The 13,338-nt window shown below is 36.3% G+C and overlaps 1 protein-coding gene across 3 annotated transcripts in view; it reads right to left on the reverse strand.

The window, feature by feature from the left end:
• Positions 1 to 13,338, reverse strand: part of PolZ1 (DNA polymerase zeta catalytic subunit) — a 303,982-nt gene that overhangs the window by 216,020 nt on the left and 74,624 nt on the right. For all 3 annotated transcript variants that reach the window (XR_011333618.1, XM_069833727.1, XM_069833728.1), the window contains exon 9: positions 3,054 to 3,264. Coding sequence is in view for 2 of the 3 variants with exons in the window: in XM_069833727.1 (XP_069689828.1) it covers positions 3,054 to 3,264 (211 nt within the window). In the remaining variant the exon portion in view is untranslated. The remainder of the gene's footprint in view (positions 1 to 3,053; positions 3,265 to 13,338) is intronic.

The raw sequence follows: 13,338 nt of genomic DNA on the forward strand, positions 1-13,338 counted from the left end.
CATTTGGTATGCTAAAGTTGCAATTTAAAATCCTGCAGCACACTCATATAATCTAAACCAGTGGTTCATAACTGAGAGGGGGGGGGGGGGGGGGAGTGTTTCATAAACAATGTAAGAATTGATTCATAGTAACACTTGTGGCAGAAAAGGTCGCTGTTGGGATTTCTCTTGGAGTTCTCCCATTTCCCCATATTAGATATCTACATGATCCCATAGCATTGCCTGAACGCCAGCTGGACAGGGTTGTCTGCTCGAAACCTAGGTATGCAGCAAACCTTATTGTGGTCAACCAGTTTAGGTGGGAATGTGCCTAGCTTGAGGGTCACACAATAAATCTAATAAAGTCACAGTGATTTAAACTCAAATTCAATTTGATTCAATTCAGGGTTTGTGTGATATTCTATCTTTACTGATATGCAACCCTGGCTGCATGTTAGCCATTCTGCTTTCTGCCGATTGGACACCTACACCGTGTTTATAGATTTATTTAGTTGGTTATTTAACGACGCTGTACCAACTACTGGGTTATTTAGCATCGATGGAAATCGTGACAGCAAGATGGTATGTGACAAGATAAGGCCGAGAATGGCCATAGATTACAGTACAGTTGGGGAAAACCTCGGAGAAAACTCAATCGGGTAATCAGCCCAAGCAGGAATCGAACACATGCACAGCTCCTGATCAGAAGGCCACCAACTAATCTATACCAGTGGTTCTAAGGAATGTTGGCTTGTGCCGTGTTTGATCAAAGCTGAGTCATGTGGACTCAGTTTTTTTAACTACTCTTTTCATTTTTATTTTCCAAATTTTTGCTATGACAACCTTTATTATTTTCATTTTCTTGCAGCATACCAGCGGACAATTCACGACATACTGGTTGAAAATGGCTGATCTACACCATCGTCATCTTCCTCGCACAATTCCTGCTGAATGTCAACAATTTTGGAGATTGTCATGGCTTCACTGATGATGACGTTTGTATACATATCCACATAATCATCAAATTAACCCCGATCTCCCAACAGTTTCTACTCTTCACAAACAGGAACATCACTATCTTCACGGCCATCTTCATCAGCATTGCAATCACCAAAAACCAATCAGCAACCTTCTCGGCATATCAGGCTAAGTCTAATGTCAAAATATTTTCAGTTTGGAAGAAGTGTGTTAGAGTAGCTGTATTCAGTATTGTCACAGCTTTGGCTCTGGATCCTCATTGTTTAAAATGTTCCATTTCTTAAGCTAGCACGTGTGGAAACAAAAATGGGCAGCTTTGAATTCCCAGGAATTTCAAAGCCAGTCACATCTTAACAATGAACATTCATTGTATTGTATTTATGCAAATATAATACGCACCTTTTCTTTTTGACAAAATGTCGTCTTGGAAACTGGTGTATTATATTCTTTGGCATTTACAGTATTATAGTCACAAACATTCAGACTCGTACAAATTTAAATTAATGTTCTGTTTATGTTACAAGATGTGGTGGGAAACAACCGACAGAAATGGCCACTGTGAGTTCGAGTTTTCTCATCTTTTGCGCACTTTTCATTCGTAATGTGCTATTTTAAGGATGCATTGTAATTTTTTAATAATTTTCTTTAAATATCGATTTCAGATTAGAGGTGAGTGTATAATGATAGTGTCACCTATTGAGAACTAGTGGAACTATTTCAAAGTTTGTCCATTTGTTATAATTTTTTAATCTGACTTAACCCATGATAGAAAGTTTGCTTATGTGATCAAAAAAATTCTAGGTCAGACATCTTTGAATGCCAGTGTACATAAAGGTCTGCGCAGGCAAAAGCATATTCGAAAGCAAACACAATCTATCCAACATTCGGATGGTAATGCAGTGATACAGACCAGCATATGAGCAGTTCATACGGGTAGACAGTGCAATCAGTTTGATGGTCAGGTGAACAGATCGCACATGTAGGGTTAATTGCTCAGTTTGCCTCATCTTTCTTCAGTTGATGGTGCAAATTTTTAAACTCTCCTTTCACCATTCCTAATGTATTAATTGTGTGCACCCATATTCTATGGCATTTCCTCTTATTAGGAAAACCAAAAAATTATCGTCTCGTCAAAAGAGAGAAAAATATTCCATTTATAAAGTTCTGTGGTATCATGCTGGACATTAAGTTGACAAACTATCTTAGTTTTACAATACATGTATAAATGCAATTACTTTCAAGTAGGGCCTAATGTAATATATACTAAGTTACAGACCGATTATTGAGTTCTGACAGCTCAACGACGTGAAAGAGGAGAGGTAACAGGAGTAGTGGGGAGAGCTCCGGAGTAGAGATAAGGGCGAGCGGCCAGTAAAGGAATACAGTATAGCTTAACTGTACTGGAAACATACAGCTCTACCTTACGCATTACATCCGATCATTCTGAAGACAAGCGACTGACTAACCCAAACATCCCTTGGCATAACTAAATGGACTCGCCTGACTCAGGTGCACATTGCCGGCGATTGTCAGGACTAAATAATCGTAGTGTACATAGTGTACCTAGCTCTCTGTATCTTTATCATCATCCAAGGCTGCTGCTACAACATAACATTCTTCTTCAAATTGAGAAGGATCCATGCTAGTCATGATGATTCCCTCAGAAAACTTCGGTTATGAAGTTTTCACATTGATGTGTTCCTAAAAGTTCGCAAATAGTTCATGATCGCGTTTGCATTAGCATCCGCCTTGGTCTGCGCAGACCTTAAAAACTCGCTGTTCTAACCTATTACCTGTTATATGTCATCTGAACTCGACTGTACTATACTCAGCCAAGGTACAGTGTCAGGACTGAGCGTACAGAATATAAATAACACGTGCAAACAGCTGTTTGCCTGCCAGACTGCCTCATACTGCTTTTATGTAGTGAGACTTGGACTATGAATAACACATGCTGTTCACCAGCCTGCCCACTTCTCACCTATTACTGCTTTCATGTGGTGGGAATTATAGTGTGAGAAAGTGAATTTTCTGTGGGTAGAGGAAAAAACTTCTCTGTATTTTAAAAATAAATTTTTGCCATGTAGGTAGCATACCTGTCTTCTGAGTTTTCCTGAAGACTGTTCTCAGCACTATTTTCTTCTGCGTTTAATGGCTGACTCAGCTCTTGCATATCTTCATCATCACTAGTCGTCTCATTTCCAAATTCCTGGGCTATCTGAGAGCCCAAAACACTATCATCATCAACACTTGCATCGTTTTCTAAGTTCATGAGAACATCTGCAAGTTCCATATCCTGGGAATTTACTGTAAAACAAAGTGAAATTAATTATATAAAATTTATATGACACAGAAGAACTATTACTCTAAATCAAAAGATAATTAATTCATAAGGAAACTGATATATTATTCCATGCAAAGCATTGTAGATTATTTAAAATAAATGTACGTTACTCATTTTTTCAAGGTACACTTTTGTGCGTATACTTCTAATAAAAGACTTACAAAACTCTGTAACCCTCACACAGTTTGTTCTGAGAAAATCAAAGTTAAAGAAAATCGTGAACATTGTGCAATATCTGTATTAAGAACATTTTCTAACTTTTTGAGGGTTGCAAAGTTCTTGCAGCATTGAACCATACAAATTAAACTTTTTTATAAAGTACAGTACAACCACAGTTTATCGAAACAGTGCAGTAAAAATAAATGCTTAAAAATACTGTCCAAACTATAACTGTGTCTCATGTTCCAAAGGTCTGTCAATGCATACCAATGAGAAGGGAAACCCGATTTTCACGAATTTCTGCAATTGAGTCAGAGAGTTAAAGTGTTTATAAGTACGAAAGACACTTGTTCTGCAGGCACGTTTTATGACTGTAATTTGTCGCGAATTTTGCGTGTTCTTCGCGAATTTGGAAATTTTTTGTGTTAAATGAGGTTTTTTCCACGAATATTACTGATTCATATATTCATCAGTTACGAAATTTCAATATTTCATTTTCGACAACCCATTTACGTACTTACTTTGAATATTTCATTCAAAGTAAGTACGTAAATGGGTTATCACGTGGAAAGCAATGCTGCTCTGCTGTGAAAAATTAAAATCTGTCTCGAATCTGCACAATACTTAGGTTTCTTTCACACTAACACAATAAGAAATGTATAAAATATATTCACCAAATTTTCAGGTAGAGTATGCAACGAAGATTAAGGAATAATATATTTTGATAATTCAGTAGCCAAGCGGCCTATCATAGTGTGCAAATGAACATAGGCCTAACATTGTTGATATTCACATGACACTTTTCTCCATCTAGTGTGTAACCGGACTTATTTAATACTAGGGAAGCCTGTAGAGGAAGGAGTGTTTTATTACTATTTTTAAAGTGATTTTCATGTCTAAATTCAAACTTTTTCTTCATGATTTGCATGTGTAAATACCAATTTTTTTCACGATTTTTTTAATGAATTACAGTAGTTTTATTTACCGACTTTGATGTATTTTATTTACTATTTTATGGTGTCCCTACCAGTGAGACAGTTACCATCTTGTTCTCATCCCTCATCAAGGCAATAAATAGGATGAACGCACTTTAAAGGCCTCTCCGATTAAAAATCGCAGTTTTATTTTACATCTATTGTTACAATTTTTTCTGAGAGAATTACAATGCAGAAACCTGCATTGACATACAACTTTTAGATCGTGAGCAAATGAACATGAAAATATTGCTGCTTGATTCCATGACGTCATCTAGTCCCAGATCATCCCAGCTTACACAGCAAATATGTGAGCTCACTGTTTAGATCGCTCAATGTGTCTTGAATAAAATCTTATGAATTCAAATCCCGGAAAATAAACACTGACGTAAGTGTAACTGATGCTTCCGTGAAGATAGAATTGAAAATTTAGACTGGTATAATTGTGAGGAATGTCAGTCTATGCCTACAAACGAAGAATGTTTTTGTTGCCGAGAAAGTGTCAGAAAGGTGCAGAGCATAACAATTCATGATTTGTTAAAACAAGCGTACTTTTAAATATAGCCCTAGATACTCTTAATACACCCAGACATTTAATAATAATCGTGAGATTTGAATCTGTCTTCGAGAAGAGAGATCTAAAAAGGAAAAAATAGAAACTTTCGGTATGTTGCATATAGACAATTTATTATATGATGGGTCAATTCACGGGAAGCTCTAGGGAATATAAAAAGCCATATAATATAATTCTGTATTGTGAATAAACAAAGAAACCTAGTTTGGAAATTTGGGATGTGTATGTAAATTTTCGAGCAGCTGAAAACTCAGTGATTGAATACTTTGATTGAAAAATAAAAACTCTTTACACCAAATATTTTGTTTATATAATCTACATGGAAGACATAACTAATTAATAGAAACTTATGTCTAGTTTAAGCTCCTGAAATCTGCTAAACTGGTGACAATGAACTTCTTCTAGTGACTGGAGCAATATAATTGGGGACATCATAACTGTAGCTATCATCCAATTTGGGTGAAATATTCCCCCCCTAAAAATTTTCATTACTTCTTCGAAAATTTATTTTCGCCATTCATGAGTTCTGTATTCATTCACTGTAGTGGCAACCCACTTTTTGGTGGCTTTGAGTACCTGAGATTTGTTTGACGACACTTATGTGTATGTTTCGTCAACACTATGCGCAACACCAACCCATTATAAGTGAATTTTCTTTTACTTATATTTTAATGATACATCGTGAAAAGACTAGATTCCCAACGTGGCAGTAATGTTTCGTCTGCTTTAAATCTTCCTAGTAATATTGACTGTAGAAATTTATGGTCATGTGAATTAGATCGTATCCAGTTTGTCTCATTCAGTTGTTGATTAGTAAGTTCGTTGTGTTCACATTTTTTCATTATTGTGTTTCCAGTGTATGAATGTATATTACAAATATGATATAAAATATATATTGAATTTTTCAGTCAAAGCAATTTCATCTCCTTCGCATTATTGACTCGACAAATAATTAATTATACTTGATTTCCACTCCCTTATAAGTGGCAAGTTGTGTTCAACAGTCTTCAGTCTCTTCTGTACTTAAATATTTTGCCATATGCCAGATATAAAATTCGAGTGTTATGTTAGGAAAAGTGATATGTAACATTTTTCTGATTCTACGGTATCTGCCTGAGAGGAATAGATCAATATTTAGGCCTTTTCAAATCTGCCGAGTAAGCAAAGACTAACATGCTGGTTTTTCTAACTTTCCAGAAATTAGGCCTTTTTTAATTACAATAAAGTTGAGAACTCTATTCATCATAATGTCCATCACAGTATATGTAATTTAGTTGACAATGAAACCCGTAGGCCTACTGTTATATTGTCCCTCACCTGCTATCCAGATTTTATCACTAACACACTGAAATTGCTCATCTCACTTTTGGCCTCAAACTGATCTGACTGCAGGACTGATTTGGTTTTAAAAGTCTATAAAAAGTATCTTACTCCAGAGAGGCCAAATTTGAATCTTCTCCATTTAGGTACAGGGAGGTAGAGTGTTTCACAATTAGAAGAGATTGCCTATTAAAATTTTCCAGTCATTACGAAAGCAACTGTATCATATTGCAGGCAACAAGTACACTGAGATTGTTGTCGCAGCTAATTAGCTGAGATTCACATTTCTGATAATCCTATTTGTCTGTGGTGTAATAATCATGATGAAGATCTGGAACACATTCTTCTATACTGTCCATTCATAAACCACAAAAGAAGTAAATTAAAATCATCAGTAAGTACCAGTTGCAGAAGACACAGCCCTGCAGTACATATTGACTACACCTCAACTCTGGCTACTAGCAACAGGCATCTATAATGAACACCAGTCAATATATCTCTCATTTCTCGTGAAAAACAACAACTGAATAGACTACAGTGGACTTTATGTTGTGTCAGCAAACAGCTGGATACATTAAGATTCATTGATTGATTCGGTAGATAAGAATTTGAGAACCAAATGTACATGATTTTTAATCGGAGAGAGTCTTTAAGGAATGCAGTAGGTATAAAAATTTCTTCTTCACACTCTCAGTTCACTTGTTTTGTGTTCGTAGCATCTAGCAGGTATACATTGGTCTCATCAAGTTAAGGTTATTCTTTGTTTACATACCTTTGTTCCACCTACCCTCTATCCCAAGAATTGTGCAACTAGTTACTGGGTGAATGACGCGATAATTCATACTGCGTGTAGGCCTATTCACTTTTGTGATTTCTTAAGTTTCGTTGAAAAAAGCAATGAATCTACACAGATGATGTCCTGCTCATCAAACACTGCCATGATACAGCTGCCCAGTAAGCATTGCAAAAAAAAAAATCACTGATTACCAGACAGCAGATTTTCGGTCCCTACACAGCGACAAGACATCATGTCTCTTGACATACAGAGAGAGCATAGCAATGAGTTCAATGACCTCCCTGCAACTGATGTACACCTAGCATTCCATATTGGGACCAAAAATCTGCTGTCTGTGAAATAACCTTCATAGAGTATGCTATATATTTCTATCTATCTTCGTGGTGTATCCAGCTATTTGCTGACAACAAGTGTTCCACTACGTTTCACTATGAATTTTCTCTACTTACAAATGATGGGTAAAAAGCACGATGCTGGTTGTATATTTCAGCAGCCACATTCCAAAGATGAGATGTATTCAGTATAAATTGGAGAAAATTGTCCAAGGTTACAGGGATTGCAGATTTTAGATTAGATCTATGGATGTTTGTGACAGGGCAGTTTAAGAGGATATGTTTCAAATCTTCTTCGTTATTGTTGCACCAGCAACAACTACTAGAGTCAACAAGATTGAAGTGGTGAAGATACTTCTGAGTGATAATATAGCCTGTCCTGGCTCTTGCTAAGAAAGTTTGTATGTGTCTGGGTTGTGGAACATTTGTAAATCATTAGATTTCTTTTGTATGTTTTGAAGAACTTTGCCTTTATCAGAAGAAAGCCATAATTCGACCCATAAATTTGTTAAATGAGAATTAACTGCAGAATATGCGCAGGTTAAAGAAGTTGTTTGCATAGGTTTGGGCCCCAAAGATGTTGCCTGTTTGGCAATATTATCAACAATCTCATTTCCAGCAATACCGCATCCATTGGAATACTATTTCTTTTTGAAAATTTAGTTTATTTAATATTTTCTGTATAGAAATTGTAATTTGTGCATAGGAAGTTGGAGTATATTTCATGATATTTAGAATAGCTCCCATCGAGTCATTAAAAAGAGATACAAGTATATCAGATAAGGAAGAGACATGTAAAAGAGCTGTCTCTATGGCCAGTAGTTCTGTTTCGAGACTAGAGGGAGATGAACATGATATATAATATTTCTCGTTATATTTTGGGATATAATACACTGAAAGTCCATCATCAGGATTCCGAGACCCATCAGTAAAGATATGAAGAAAATTTTCATATTTGTTACAGATTAGTTCCATGGCACTAGATTTTAAAACATGTGGTGCATCATTCTTAATATAATCGCCAGGGATACTAATATAAAACTTTGACCTTTTCCACATTCATTGACAGCTAAACTTTGTTCCATTGTTAAACAGGTTAAATTTAAAGGAACATCTTCCATTTGTATATTATAAAACTTGCTGAATTTGTGATCCGTTATTTTAAAAAAACATACGTCTTGACAAGACTGAAACTTAAGGTGAATTTTAAGAATTTTCTCACGTATATATAACCAAACAGATTGGACATTACATTCAATTTCTATTGCACATGTTGAGGTGGTTTTAGGCACTCCCAAACACAGTTTTAATGCAGCGTTTTGGAATGTAGTAATTTTCTTCAGGTGAGTCTTTGATGTACCTCCCCAAACTTCACACCCATATAATAATATGGATCTTATATACGCTATATAAAACGTTCTCATTGTTATGATATCAGATCCCCATTTTTTATTTGCAACAATTTTTAAAAGATTAAGTCTAGGCACACATCGTGTAATTATATGATTGATATGTGCGTGCCATAGGAGCTTTTCATCAAAAATAATGCCGAGAACTTTTGGAGTTGGATTATATGGGATTTGCATATTGTTGATGAAAATGGGAGGTTTATAGTTTTTCAGACTATATTTTCTTGTAAATACGGTGTATTCGGTTTTTGAGTGAGATATAGATAATTTCCACTTACTTGCCAAAGTGTTTATATTATTTATGGCTATCTGAATATATTTTAAAGCTCTGTCTGGGTCTTTATTGGTAGCCCATATTGAAACATCATCAGCATAAATACATATTTTTACGTCAGAAGGAATAACATCAGGTAGGCTATGTAACATGATATTGAAGAGGGTTGGAGTAAGTACAGATCCTTGCGGTATACCACTGGTGATCCTTTGAGAAGACGATAAATGATTGTTTACTGAGGTTTGGATTGTTCTTTCAGTAAGAAAAAAATGTAAGAATTTCAGTATTCTGTCTTTCAGTCCAATTTTCATGCATTGCAATTGTATGGATTTATGAGGAACAGTGTCAAAAGCACTTTCAAAGTCTATCATAATGGCTATAGTATTTTTTCCATTAATGAATCTAGAATATATATCTTGAGTCATAAAAAGGGAACGAAAGAAGACCTAAATAACTACAGACCTATCAGTCTACTAACTAATCTATACAAACTGTTCTCCAAGATACTAACTAAGCGACTAACAAAGATCTTAGACGAGAATCAACTGCCTGAACAAGCGAGTTTCCGCACGGGATACAGTACGGCGGATCATCTCCAGACTGTGAATCAGATACTTGAGAAGTCAACCAAGTTCAACCTGAGACTGTACGTAGCATTCATTCATTACAACAAAGCTTTTGACTTGGTTGAACATACAAATGTCTTGCAAGCTTTGACTAAACAAGGGATTGAAAACAAATACATCAAGATCCTATCTCAGATCTACAACCAAAGTTACGCGCAAATAAAAGCAGGGAGAAAAGGCAAACCCTTTATCCTAGAAAGAGGCATAAAGCAGGGCGATCCCATATCACCGAAACTCTTTACATCAACATTTGAGGAGAGATTTCGAAACTTGGATTGGGAGAAACGTGGGGTAAATATCAATGGCAGAAGACTATCTCATCTAAGGTTCACAGATGACATCGTCTTATTCACTGACTCAGCAACAGAACTGCAAAACATGATTGAGGAACTAAATATCAAAAGTACGTATACTGGACTGACCATGAACAACATGAAAACAAAAGCGATGACGAAAGCACAGGAGATTCCAATCAGAGTAGGCGACACAGAATTGCAGTATATCTCTGAATATGTGTTTTTGGGTCAATTAGTTACCTTCACACAAAGAAACCACAGAGAGATCAATAGAAGAATGGAAGGCATTCTGGAGCCTGAAGTTCATATGGATGGACAAGACAATCAGAAGAATGGAAGGCGTTCTGGAGCCTGAAGTTCATATGGATAGACAAGACAATCAACCGCAATCTCAACTTCGAGGCATTAGAGACATGTATAATCCCAGTTTTGGTATATGGCTGCCAAACTGGGACATTGTCCGAGAAACAAAGCTCAAATATACAAACATGCCAGAGGAAGATGCAAAGAAAAATACTGGGCATCACGCTTCGAGACAGAATGACAAACGAAACACTACAAAGACTGACGAACACTACTGATGCAGCAGAACAAGCCACGGCAGTGAAGTGGACTTGGGGGGGGGGGGGGGACATGTAGCGAGACTACACCAGACAAGATGGACCCATGCAGTCACGATGTGGGACCCTTATATCGGAAAGAGAGGACAGGGAAGACCACGGCTCAGATGGTCTGACATGTTTACCAAAGAGGCGGGGAAACAATGGTCGAGGACAGCAAAGAACAGAGTTTTGTGGAAAGAACTAGGGAAGGTCATTGTAAATAGATAACGTAATCAGTGTTAAGATATTGTTTTTTTTTATCCAATGCCACCAGGTTGTCTTTTCGACATTTCTGGTCTTCTCTCCTGGCTGTGGCTTAATTGTAACCCACTTCTGAGGTTGGGGCGCCTGGAAGGCGGAGTTACATTACCCCAATGTGATAGGATGATGATAATGTAGTGCCAGGAGAGGTCTTAAATCTAAACTTAACCTAAATTCCAGACCATGGACGAACACAGGAATAATCCCCTATATATATATATATATATATATAAGTATAAAGATACAATAATTCTTAATAAGCATGATCATTCTCTCTATTCTATGCTACAGAAATGTATTGCCATGCAGGTCTTTTCTAAATGTGAGCAGCACAATGTTATGCAAATCTCATTCATTTGCGTTTTTTGAGTTGATTATGAATCCATGAAGATTATAACTATACTGTAGGAATGGAACATACTCCCAGTGATAGTGTGATAGTAAATTTGTCAAAAAATTGTGGCTTATTTAACGACGCTCGCAACTGGCGAGGTTATATCAGCGTCACCAGTGTGATGGAATTTTGTCCCGCAGGAGTTCTTTTACATGCCACTAAATCTAGTGACATGAGCCTGTAGCATTGAAGCACACTTAAATGCCATTGACCTGGGCTGAGATCAAACCTGCAACCTTGGCCACAGAAGGCCAGCGCTATACCAACACCACTCAGTGTTCCCTACATTGTAACTATTGTAACTGTATTAATATGTAGTACTAAGTATTAATGTAAGTGAACATTTCATTTCGAAACTCAAACTACAACGATGTACATCAATAACAGAACCATTTCTCGTAACAATCATGGGCATCTCTATAATCTCTTCTCAACATAGCAAATCTGTCTCAAAGAATATTCCTACCACTCCTTATCAACATTCCATCTATTATGTTTTCCTCCAGATTTGCACTCTCTTTTTGCTCTTCCTAATTAACACCCTCATTTCTTCTTTCTTCAAATTGCCATAATATGCAAGATTCTGTTTCTTTTCTCCTCCTCCTCCTCCTTATATCCTATTGTTCCTAGGTGGAACATAGGGCAGCAGTAAGGTTCCTCCAGCGTACTCTGTCACCAGCCAACCATTTCACCTCTTTCCAGCTTTTCCCACATCTCTCTACTTCCTCCTCTATTGATCGTTTCCATGTTTTTCTAGGCCGTCCTCTCTTCCTTACTCCTTGTGGATTCCAATCAATTGCAGTCTTCTCAATAGCTCCATCTGGCTTTTGAGAAGACTGTAATTGATCGGAATCCACAAGATTGTAAATAGTAAAGTCAGTTTTAGTGAAAGTGAGAGATAAGTTTTGTAAATAGTAAAGTCAATGTTGAGAAAGTGTCAGTTAAATAGTGTAAATAGCAATCAGTGTTTGTCAAAATGCTAGTGTTAGTATAATGTGAGTAGTGCAAAAAAAAAAATGGACAAGGAACAGAGTGCTGAGACTAGTTAAAGTCTAACAGGGTTATTAACCATGTCACAAAAGTAGTATACACGACAAGCTCGCCTGGATTGGCTTACCAAGCGAGTACACTTAAGCCATCCCTGTCAAGGGAGTTCTAACCACATCACAGGAGGCCTGTGCCCAACATTGGACAACATGGCTAATATTCATTCATTCATATATAACAATGCTTCGGTTGTGCCACTTGATGGTCTAAAACCAAATTGAAATTGACTAAGTAGTTTTGAAATTTTCGATTCTTCAAGTTAGTCTTCGTTGTATAATACGTTCTAATGATTTCAAAAGATGAGAGGTTATTGAGATTGGTCGGTATGCTTTGGGGTCCAATTTATCTTTACAAGGTTTCAGGATTGGGATTATTATTGCATTTTTCCATTATGATGGAAAATAAGTTCGTAATTACATGTAAAATACTGCTCTTCTTTTGTCAGATATTTCGGCCAAGCAGAAACATTATTTGATTTTTGGGCATAATTTGCTATATATTTAAAGTGTATGCTTTTGCTTTACATGTATTAATACCGTCATATATTCCTTTCACCAAAAAAAAAAAAAAAGGTATCTGAAATGACTCCACCTCCTTCAGTTTGGATAAAGAGGGTTATACTTCATCTTGAGCATTTAAAACAAAATATATATGGCTAAGACATCAGACACTGGCATATTTAATTCAGTACAATCTGACTCTATTGAGATTGCCAAAAAACACAGAATAATGCACAAATTAAATAAAATTAGTTTGTTTGTGATTATACTGGTTCATAACTTAAATTAAATTTAAATGTTATGTGCTCCATATACCGGTAGATGGTGCTGAAATACAGGAAAATCGTTATTTCATAATAGTGAGAATAGTATTATCTTGCAGCTGTTTATTTAATTCATATTTTTCCCTTCAGCTCACAAAGAACTTATGAATGGACTTTCTACCTCCGAGATACAGACCTGTAACCATAATT

Source organism: Periplaneta americana, chromosome 8 (assembly GCF_040183065.1).
Source record: "Periplaneta americana isolate PAMFEO1 chromosome 8, P.americana_PAMFEO1_priV1, whole genome shotgun sequence".
In the NCBI taxonomy this organism is placed as follows: domain Eukaryota; kingdom Metazoa; phylum Arthropoda; class Insecta; order Blattodea; family Blattidae; genus Periplaneta; species Periplaneta americana.